This window comes from Prionailurus viverrinus, chromosome B4 (assembly GCF_022837055.1).
Source record: "Prionailurus viverrinus isolate Anna chromosome B4, UM_Priviv_1.0, whole genome shotgun sequence".
Lineage (NCBI taxonomy): Eukaryota > Metazoa > Chordata > Mammalia > Carnivora > Felidae > Prionailurus > Prionailurus viverrinus.
The window spans coordinates 135,700,422-135,711,672 of NC_062567.1; the positions used below are offsets into that span (position 1 = coordinate 135,700,422).

The 11,251-nt window shown below is 63.2% G+C and overlaps 1 protein-coding gene across 1 annotated transcript in view; it reads right to left on the reverse strand.

The window, feature by feature from the left end:
- The window catches only part of WNT7B (Wnt family member 7B), a 49,366-nt gene extending 46,573 nt beyond the window's left edge, over window positions 1-2,793 (reverse strand). The window contains exon 1 of the mRNA XM_047868527.1: window positions 2,307-2,793. Coding sequence (XP_047724483.1) covers window positions 2,307-2,377 — 71 coding nt within the window. The 5' untranslated portion in view covers window positions 2,378-2,793. The remainder of the gene's footprint in view (window positions 1-2,306) is intronic.
- Between the last annotated feature and the right edge of the window lie 8,458 nt (window positions 2,794-11,251).

Sequence of the window (11,251 nt, forward strand, 5' to 3'; positions counted from 1 at the left end):
CTACCCCCAGGACACAGGCACCCAAGACTAATCTTCACGGTACGGTGAAGGAGGTGCTACTGTGACCCCATTTTGCAGATGAGGGAGGCAGACCCGGGGAGATTAGAGTGCTTACCCAAGGCCACCGATGAGTGAGGGGGAGGGGGGAGCCAAAACCTCACCCTGAATGCACTGGGCTCCCAAGTCATTAGCCCCTCAGGTCACATCTGGGCCCAGCTCCCGCCTCCTCCGGGCTTTGGGCAGCCAAGGTGGCTTGCAAAGAAAGCAAAGCCCCCAGCTCCAGTTCGGGTGGGCAGGGGCTGCCCTACTGGCAGAGGCAGAGCCCCTCCCCTTAGCAGATCCCAGGGCGGCTCCCTGGCTTTCCTGGATGTGGTTCCGCAGGGGTGTGGGGACACTAGATTTTCTCCTCTCCCCCCAGGAGTGGGAGAGCGCGTGTTTCAGGGGGCACAGCAGAGGGAGAAGCCTCCCACTCCAGGGCTCCGGAGGGGGCTGGTGCAGAAGGCAGAGTCTGGCTCTCTTGCCCACTCCCAGAGAGGCGGGCACAGTGCCTGGGCACACAGGCTGGTCTCTCTCTACTCAGACACCGGCCACCATCGTGTTCAGGATGGCCAGAGCTGAAGTCTCCTTCACAGAGGGCAAAGGGAGGCCCAGGAAAGTGGGGAGAGGGAAGCCACCGTCAGTCGGTAGCTGGACCCGGAGGTCTCAGAGCCCTGCAGCCAGCCCTGGGAGCCCAAGTCGGTGGCATCAGGATCTCCTTCCGCTGCCTGGGGTGGGGAGTGAGGGTCCTAGAGCCCACAAGCTGGGGGTGGATGTTCTTTGGGGTGGCTCCCGTTTAGGAACTGGTGTCAGGGTGTTAGGAGGAGTGGTCAGTGGTGGAGGCCAGAGCCAGTCTGAGCTCTGCCACTGACCCTTGGGGACAAGCGACTCGGCCTCCCTTGCTCAGTTTCCTGATCCTTAAAACGGGAGCTTAATCTAGGATCGCCAGGAGCCGACGAGGCCTTAGAGCTGAGAACCGGGTAGCACAGAGAGAGGAACTGCGGGGGCTGCTGGGGATCCCCAAACCGGGCCTCCCTCCCAACCCCCACCCCCTAGCGGACTCGGTGCCGGCACCCTCACCGCCCATAAACAAACACCCAGGGACACAGCGCGGACACCCAGACCCACCACAAACAGAGCCACCAGCGGCCGCAGGCACGCCGGCCCAGGCCTGCAGAGCCGAGGCGAGGTCGGGGCCTTCCAGCCCTGCCCCTGCAGCCACCGGCCTCAGTTTCCCCATCTATAAAACGGCGGAAGGGGCGACAGAAGGACGGCGATGGGCGGCAGACGAGACGATTCTCCGGTGGTGCCTCCACCTCTCCTCCTGGGAAGCCGCGTCTCCGCCTCCCGCCGGGCAGCCCGCCGCCTGTGCTCCGGCCGGGACCGCCTGCCTCCCCGCGGCTGGCGGCGCACAGTAGGGGCGAAAGGCGCGGCGGGGCCCCGGAGCACGGCGCACCGCACCCCCTCACGGTCACCTCGCCCCTCCACCCCCCACTTCGAGCGAGGCCGAGGCAGATTCTGTCTAAAGGAGATCGCAGCTCAACAGGTAAGGACTCGGCTGGGTTCAGGAATGTGGAAATACGACTCGGGGCAGCTACTGCAGCGAGCGCGGCGAGAGGGGGCCGGGCCGAGGGCCCAGGGCGGGCGGGGGCGCGGGCCCCGGACCGAGCCCGAGGCGGCCGGCCCGCCGCGCGGCCCATCCCGAGCCAGCCGGACGAGTTGTCAAGGCAATTTCAACACGTCCGGGTGATGGATAGGGTCGAAGGGCCCGGGCAGGTGCCCCGGCCTGCAGGCTCGCGGCCGGGGTGCTCGCCCCCCGCCCGCCCAGGCCTTTCCGGCCGCCCGACGCGCCCGGCTCCCGGCCCCGGCGCGCCCTCCAGACGGCGAGCGCTCGGCCCGGGCTCGGCGCCCAGCGCAGCCCGGGGGAGGGAAGGCGCGTCCCACCCCCAGGGCCTGGAGCCCAAACAGGTGAAAGTACGCGCCGGGCACGCTCGCCGCTACCCGCGAGCCTAGCCGCCGCCCGCGCGCCCTGCCTTCCTTCCAGCAGCCCCGGAGCCGGCGCGCTTCGGGAGTACCCGCCGCTCACGGGGCTCCGGGGCGTCCCTGCTGGGCCGGGGGAGGGGAGGGTCCGATACACAGGCCGGCCTTGGATCCCCAGGAGCCGGCTGTGCCCCCCCTCAGGCCCCACGTCTCCGCGGGGACCCTCTGGAACCGGTCCCTCCCGGCTGCCCCTGCCCGGGGCTACGGCCCCTGCCCACGGGGCTACTCACCCGAGCTTCACGTAGAGGACGCCAAAGCAGAGAAACACGTAGAAAATCCACTTGCGAAAGTTTCTGTGCATGATCCAGGGAGGGGGGCTGCGCCATAGACAGCGGCGACCGGAGGGGACGCGCGGGCCGGGCGGGGAGCTGGCAAGGGCAGGGGGCTTCGGTGGACCTCTCTCAGCCGGCGCTGCGGCTCGGGCGGCCGGCGACGCGCGAGGACTCGGCGCGCGCTGCCACCATGGTGAGCTCGGGGCGCCGCCGCCGCCGCTGCCGCTGCCGCCGCCGCGTGCGCCTGGGTAGTGACCTGGGCCGGGGACCGCGACCTCGGTGCTGGGCTGCGCGATCGCTGGGGCCTGCGAGCGCCGGCGGGGGCCGGGGCCCGAGCACGGCAGGCGAGAGGGAGCTGCCTCCACTGGGCGCAGCCGCCTGGGGCCGTGCGCGCCTCGCCGAGCGCCGCGCGGCCAATGTGTCCGCACTTGTCCGCCTCCCCAGGTGACTCGCGGCCCCGGCAAGCGAGCTGCGAGCGAGCGAGCGCGCCCCAGGTAGGAGGATCCGCCTCCCGCCCGCCCTCCTCGCTCGCCGCGCGCTCTCTCTCCCTCGCTCCCGGGCTCTCCCCTCCCTTTTCTCCTCCCTCCCCCGTGACACACAAACACATCCACCACCCCCCCACCACCCCCCGGCCCAGGCTGGCTCCCTTCCGATCGCCCTCCTGGGACTGGGCAGGGGGAGGGGGATTGGGTGCGCGGAGGGGGGGGGGCGGCCCGCAGGGGAGGGTGCGTCTGGGAAGAGACACCTGCGGTGGGGCTGGCCGAAAGGGTGGGGGTGGGGCCCGGAGGAACGTCCCGTACAGGTCTTGATGGCTGCTCTGCTTCCAGTCGCTGGTGGGAGGGGGGGGTGGGGGGGAGACCACCCAACCCATAGCCTCTTTTGCACGCTTCCCCTCCCCCCCCCAGCAATTACACACTTGGGGGCCTCCTGGGCCACACCCTCAACCCAAGCATCACTGCTTCTCTGGCAGACCTCGATCAGCCCTCCCCTGGCACCCAGGGTCACCCCCGCCTGTCAGCGCTGGTGCCAGAGAGACTAACTCAGAGGGGACCGGGAAGGGACGGACAGGCCCGGCCAGGTGCAGGCGGATGGCTTGGATGACCTGCGGAAGCCATTGCGCTAAGCACCGCGATGGGGAGGGAGAGGAGGATGTGGAGGGGGCCCCTGCGTCCCATCTTCCACTGCCCGAGGTCCCCGAAGTCTGCTCAGTCCCCTCCGCAGTGCCCGGCTCAGTGTTCACGTTCAGAGCCCGGAGCGCGAGGTCTAACCCTCGCACATTCAGAACTGTCCGGTTTGGCACAGGCCAGGGGGAGGGGGGGCCGAGTGGTGGCCAGCCCCACAGACCCTGCTGCGCCGAAGTCCGGTCTGTCCTGAGGGGCACAACGTGACCAGCCGCCTAACAGCTGTCCTGGCCAAGCCCTTGTTGCGCGCGCTCACAGCCCCGGGACGCCCTCGAGCGTGCCACCCTTGGGCGCGCGGAGGGAGCTGGGAAGCGCTTAATTCCCGACGACCCGCTGGGACCCGAGACTCGCGGGGCTGGGAGGAGGGCGGCGGCGGTTGCTTCCAGACCAACCACCTAGGTTGCTTCCAGACCTGGGTCCCACCTAGCCAAGCCCCGGGCGGGAACTCTAGCTACCTGACCTACCCGTGCCCCTGCAGTCCTGCTCAGATCGCTGCCCCATCCCCTGGTAATCCTCGCAGGTTCCCTAAACCTTCGCCACGACCGGGGCGCGGGCCCTTTGTCGGCGCGCCCCGTCGATCAGAGGCCGCGCAGGTGCCGCTGTCCCGGGCCGGGCGCGTGGGGAGGGCCCCCAGAGGAAAAGGACGTTGGAGATTGAACACAGGCAGGGAAACTGAGACTCAAAGAGAAGTGGAGTAACAGCGTCGCTCCCAGGTGTCCCCTGCGCCCCTTTCGGTGGGACGGGAAACTGAGAGCCGGACCCCGAGGGCCAGGGCCCAGCCCTACGCAGCAGCCGGAGGCGGGAGCGGGGCCGGCTGGGAGCGGGGAGCCGCGGGAGGAGCCGGGCGCGCGGGCCGATGCTGCCCCCCGGCGGCGACACCACGGACGCTCAGACGCGGGCCCGCGGGCGCACTGGGGCCGGGGCGTCGCGGGCCGCGGGGCCACGCTGGGTCCGGGTCGGCGCGGTGAGCGGGGTCCCCGACCCTGTCACCGAGTCCGGGGACCACTCCGCGCCCCCCGCCGCCGCCAGCCTCAGTCTCAGCGACCGAGAATGGGGCGAATGGTCAGGAGCTGTTGGGCAGAGGCGGGGCTTGAATAACGACGGCCGCGATGGTGGCCCCTCCCCAGCTCCAGTCTGGGCGACCGCTCGAGACCCCCGGCCGCGCGGATCCCCCCCAGCCGCCCACCCCCATCGGATCCCGAGCCTGAGGTCCCCGAGGGCGGGTCGGCTCCTGAAGCAGCCGGGCAGGGCGGGGCAGGGGAGAGGGGAGGGTTCCTGCGGGTGGGCGGGACGCCTGGGTCCCTTCTTGGTCTCGACCTGCCTCCCTGTGCCTCGGTTTCCCCGGGAGGGCAGGACGCAGAGCAGCGCCCCTCCAGACGCAGAGGGACAGCGGCGCGGCGTGGTGCTGCCCCCTGCCGGCCACGGGAGGGAGGCGGCGGGGCGGAGGAAGGTATCTCCGGGGTTGGAGACCTGTAAGGCCCTCCCTGGACAGTGTGGTTTCTCCTCGGCGTCTCCAGGGGGATGGCTGGAGCTCTGAATGGCTTCAAGGTTGGGAGACATCTGGGGTGGGAAGAGCTCTATGAATCCCTTTCCCGTGTGTGTGTGTGTATGTGTGTGTGTGAGCACACACACACATACACACACACACACTCACGTCCATACCAAAACACAAAACTGGCTCCTGCCCCAGGGCCTTTGCACACACTGTCTCTTCTTCCAGTGCAGCGTTCTTCCCCTGGTTCTGTGTGGCTCCAGCATAAATGTCCCGCATCGGAGGGGCCCACACATTCCTCCTCCTGAACATACTCACTGGTATTCCCTATCATAACATTCCATTGTTCCCTTTGTGACACTGAGGACAATGTGCCATTCCTTGTTTCCTGTCTACCGCCAGCCTGTAAGCTCCATGGGGACCATGTCCACCTCTGCTTTGGTTCTCGCTCAGCAGGTGCTCAATAAACAATCGATGAATGAACAAACGACTTTCTAGGAGGGAGCCGGCAGCCAAGACCCAAGATGTTACAAGCTGTGGGGAGCAGGGGCCTGACAGGGACTCTTTTCAACCTTGAGATTGAGCTCAGCCACCATCTCCAGCGCCGACCGCACCCCGTTCTCGCCGCCTTTCTCCTGCTTTGCTCTCGTGTCTTGCTACGGGCTTCACCGGCAAGTGTTTCCCGAACCCCGTCGGCTCCGCCCCAGGTTATACTGAGTGTTGGGTGCGGCCTCGTCCAGAAAGTACCCGGCTGCTGGACCTCACGCGGCCTCGTGAAATGGTGTTAGCAGACTCACTGCGCAAAATGAGGAAACTGAGGTAGAGAAGGACGTGCTTGGCCGAGGTCGCGAGTTGGCGAAGCTGGGACTTGAACCCAGGCCCATCAGGCGCAGAGCTCGGGTTCCTCCCGCCGCGCGTCTCGGCCTCTAGGGAGACAGGGCCTGTGCCTCATGCGCACGTCCACGTCCCGATGCTGGAAGTCCCCAGTTCAAGGGGGGGCACAGTGTGGCAGGAGGCCATGAGGAGGGTGCCAATGGCACGGGACAAACCCCAGGGGTAGGGAGGTACATGAGAAGGGCCTGGAAAGGAGCGGATTTGTGGTGGCAGAGTTCCTAACAGCCCCCCCCCCCAAGATGTCCTGCCCTAATCCCAGAGACTGTGAGTGACTATGACGAGATAGCATGCCCGTTACGTTTCACGGCAAAGGTGTGATAAGATCACTAATCAGTTGACTTTGAGTTCATCCAAAGGGGATCCCAAGTGCAACGGACCTAATCATGCCAACGCTTTACCAGCAGAGAATATTCTCTGGCTTGAGGCAGTCCGAGGGATTTGAAGCACGGGGAGGATGTGGGGCACCATCACCAGCTTTGAAGATGAGGAGGCCTCGCGGCAAGGAATCCAGATGGCTTCTGGGAGCCCAGAGCAGCCCCTGGCTCACAGCCGCCGGGGACCCGCCACCTCGGTCCTACAGTGTCAGGACCTGAATTCTGCCACGAACTCCCCAGAGCCACCTGGGCTCCTGCCTGCCCTCACGCGGGCTCCCACGTTGTGAGACCCTGAGCGGAGAACCAGGCGCGCCTTGCCGGACTTCTGCGCGCACACAACCGTGGGATAACCACGAGGGGTTGTTTTAAGCTGCTTCGTGTGCGGTAATCAACCCCACAGCGATATAAAACGGGTACGGTACGATTTGGACATGCGGAGATAGGGAGGCAGAAATCCAAATGACCGAACAGCGTGAACAAGGGCTTCTGGGCGCTGGGAGGTCGTGGACCAGGGTGAAAGACGAAACCAGGAGACGGGGGCTCACACACAGAGAGGCGCAAATGCCAGGCTGAGGAGCAGGGACTCGATTTCATGGGCACTGGGGAGCTATTGAAGACTGGTGAGGGAGAAGGCCCACCGGGGGTGGGTCCTGAATGGAGCGTCCCAGGCTTGCCTGAGCGGCCGACCCCTGCATTACCCTAGACCTACTTCTCCAGAATGTCCTGGGGAAGGGGCTCTGGAGATCAGCACATTTGGGAAATGCTCCCACTGGACAAATGAACGTTCTGAGTCCATATCCCAGGTCCTCTCTGTGCACAAGGTTTTCCAGAGCCCCTGGCAGGGAGGGGGCCAGGGGAAAGAGTCCCCCCACTTCGTGGGAGGGGCAGTGCACCCTCCGGTGAGTGGGGACCGGCGCCTGCCTGGGAGAAGAGGCTGTAGGAGACAGATGAGTTCCAGCAGAAGCTCGAGAGAGCCACGCTCCACGTGCTGCCGAGGGCTCCCCTGGAGAAGGACAGACTGAGCTTCTCCCTTCCCCGAGGGCAGATCCCAGAGCTGGACAAGATTGCATGGGGTGCCCAGAAGCCCAGAGAACTGGACAGAGTCAGCTCCTGCGGCCGGCCACCATTCATCACAAATAAAACGTGCAGGCTATCCTATGTGACGGGGCCATGACTTCTGACCTCTGCGTAGGTTTTGCACCCAGCAGGCGAGGCATTTGTTGGGGGGCTCAGGGCCACAAACTTGCCATTTGGCTCAAAGGTGCGGGGGGTCAGGTCGGCCCCTGTGGAGGGAAGCATCACAAATTGTTACCTTGGTGACCGGGTTTCCTCCACTCATCTCCACTCTCAGGTGGGTGTCGTCCCCTCCACTGACACCTGCTGGGCAGACAGAGGACCCAAGAGAACCCCACCAACCCGGCTGAACTGGGATTCGAGAGAGGAATCCACCTTTACGGTATCAGTGCGCCGTGATGGGGGGGTGGTTTGTGTATTGCGTCTTGTGTGACTTACCCTGGCTGATGCAGACCCCACCTGCCTGGACAGGGGGGGCTGATCCCCACCCCCAGATGTGGCACTTGAACCCAGAGAGGCCACCAGCTCAGCGGCCCTTGTTCAGACTTCCAGCTTACGGTGGCTTGTGATGCGCCTCTCCCACTGCCCGCGAACACAACCGCCAGGATAAAGAAAAGAAAAGTCTTAGAGCGAAGCACCATTGTGAAATTTGCATCAGTGGGTTGCTTCCCCCTTGGCTTATCGGGGTTCCTCTGCTGAGTCAGAGGTCTGCACCTGCCCAAATGGGAAGTAAGATTGTTACGGCCAGAGGGAGAAGGGGGGACACGGCCCTCCCTAGTTTAGAGACTTTCCAGCCAGGTTTTTGCAATCCAGAGGGAGGGTCTAAGAAAAGTGGAGAGCGACTGGGTATCTTAACAGCAGAATAGAGAGAAAACAGGCACCAGCTACCGGAAGATGGTCACTTGGGCTGCATGAGCCGGAGTGGAAAGGAGACAGGGCCCCCAGGATTTGGGGCCAGAGAGGAACAAGGGGACGGGGGGACCGGCATTGGGAGGACACTTGGGGACACAAGGGGCCAGGCTTTGAAGAGTTGCTCGGACATGATCCATCATATGGAAGCTCAGCCGGTGCCCGAGGACGGCCACCTTCAGGAGAGTGTCACATACCTGCCCAGGTGGAGGTGCTCCAGCCGGGATGACCGACTCTCCCAGGACGGGAGGGGGGGAGGTTCCCCAGCATGAGAGACTTCCCGTCCTGGAACCAGACAGTCCGGGAGGACCAGGCCACGTCGGCCACCCTCTATACGGCCACTCTTCTCACTGCTGTGGAGCGAGAGCCTTCCATCAGGGTCTTGCACCTGCCAGCACAGAACCCGTGAGTTTTCCATCGGAAAGACGTCTGTCTGCCTGGGACCCAGGACTTTCCCTCCCTATCCAGATGTCCCTGTGCAAACCCCTTCCCCTCCCTCTTTTCAAAGACCCAGGACACTCAGAAGCCCCTCGGGACAGAGGGTGGGAGCAGTGATGGGCAGTGAGCATGGAAGACGAGACCCCGTGTCGGCACTCGGGTGGGGCGGCCAGTTGTGAAAGTGCCCTCCAGAGAACCGCAGGCCGCATGTGCAGAAGGCGGTCAAAGCCGCGCTCGGGGAAATGCATTGCTTCCACCGCTAAAAGGGAAGATGAAAATCAGTAAAACCAAGTACTGAGATTAAGCGTGTTCATAAGAGGGGCGCCTGGGTGGCTCGGTCAGTTAAGTGTGATTAACTTGATTGATCTTGATTTTGGCTCAGGCCGTGATCTCATGGTCATGATCTCATGGTCGTGAGATCGAGCCCCATGTCAGGCTTCATGCTTGGCATGGAGCCGGCTTAGGATTCTCTCTCTCCCTCTCTGCCCCTCCCCCACCTCAAGAAAAGAAAAGAGAAGAAAAAAGAATTTAGTAAGAAATGTATTAATCCAGGATTTGGCAAACTTTTTCTGTAAAGGGCCAGATGGTAAATATTTCCGATTTGGCAGGGGCCACACGCGGTCTCTATCATATAATCTTCTTTGATTTGTTCGTTTTCTTTACAACTCTGTAACCGTGTAAAATCCATTCTTCGCTTGGGCATTTGGCCCCTGGCCGTAGCTTGCCGACCCCTGAATTAGTCAGGACTCTTCCTGGTGCAAATGACAGAGGCCAGGCTGTAAGGAATGAAAGGGGGGAACCTTCGAGCCAGGTGACTGAGGCGCCCAAGGCCAGTGCGGCTTCAGGCAGAGCTGAATCCAGGGCTCAGGTAAAGTTACCAGTGATCTCTGTTTCTCCTTCTGTTGGTTCTGCTTACCTAGGAGTTGGCCTCCTTCTCAGGCAGCCCCTTTCCACCCCAGGCAGCAGCCCCTCCCAGCCCAGGCCCCTACCCTGCAGCCCCAGGACGCAGGAGGAAAGAGCTTCCTCTCCCACGGTTCCAACCAAAAGTTGCAAGATTGACTCTCACTGCCTGCGATTGGTCTGGCTTGGGTCACAGGCCCCTCAGTGAGCAGGGCAGGAAGAGAAACCGTGTTGTGTTTAGCACACGCGTGTGGCACAGACTCTGTTCCTTGACCTACTCCTCGGCGCAGCCCTGTGAGCGAGCCCCCGCCGACAGACGAGGGAACTGAGGCAGGGGGACGGGGGCGCTCAGGGCCTTGAGGATGGCAGGGCCCTGGAAACCTGCCCAAGCATGCTCCGTCAGGAGGTCAAGGGAGAAGGGCCACAGGATCATCGCCAAAGACGCCAAAAAGGCCCTGAGAAAACTTCAAGACCCTTTCCCGCTTTGAAAAAGCCCACGACAAATAGAAACTTCGAAAACGTGGCCCGGAGTCTACCTCATTCCCATGACAGGAAAGGCCTGGACTTCACTAGCTCTCCCTCACCCCCCCTCACCCCCACAAGGGCAGCCTTTCAAGCCCTGGGCATTCTGGGCTCCTGACACACGCCCCTAATGCCATCCAGCCCGGGGTCTGGGGCAGTAGTCTGTGGTCCACTGTTCGGGTCGGTGGCCACGGCCAGCTGCCAGGGGGCTGCACTCCACAGGACAGGAGGGAGCCCAACCAGGGGAGAAGGGAGAAGGGGACGACAGCTTCTGGAGGACACCCAGCAGCCTGTCACACCCTTGAGATTCCTGTCACACCACGGCCCTCTCCACGACCACTGCCTGACACCCCCCATGCCACTCGGTATGTTTCCATGGGCCCCTCCAGGCCTTTGACTTCACAGTTTCTGGTCTGGAGGGTGTGGCCCCAGCTCCTCAGCGCCGTGCAGGAGGCCGTATACCCAGGGTCAGGTCCCGCCCTGCTGGCACCGCGTGATCCCCACCCTACGCAGTCCCCCCAAGTTGATCACACCTCGGGCTTTCGCACGTGTTGTTCTCCTCTCCAAATGCTGTTCCCCCATACACCCAATACACCCAGGTCTGACTGGGTTCAACGGCATATTATGATCAAATTCCAAACGGCAGTGCTGAAGCAAGATAAATGTGTGTTTTTCTTTCCCATAAAAGAAGTCTAGATGTAGGTAAACTAGGACTGGGATAAAGGCCATATCTGGCATCAGGGACCCAGGCCCCTGACAACTCATCACTCTGCCTTCCTGAGCATGTGTCCCTTCACCTCTGACTGCAAGGTGGCTGCTAGGGCGCTGCCATCACATCTACTTTCCAGGACGCAAGATGGAAGAAGAAGGACCAAATAAGGGCATTCCTCGGATCCATTCCAGGACACTCCCGCTTACTTCTCATTGGCCAGAACTTGGTCACATGGCCATTGCTAGCTGCAAGGAAGGCTGGGAAATGTAGTCTTTTCACTGAGCAGCCCTACCCCCAGCTAAAATTGGAGCTCTGTCTGTTATGAAGGCAGATGGGGAGATGAACATTGGGTCACACAGTCACCAGCCTCTCCCCACCCCGTGATCTACTCAGATGTCCCTGGCCTG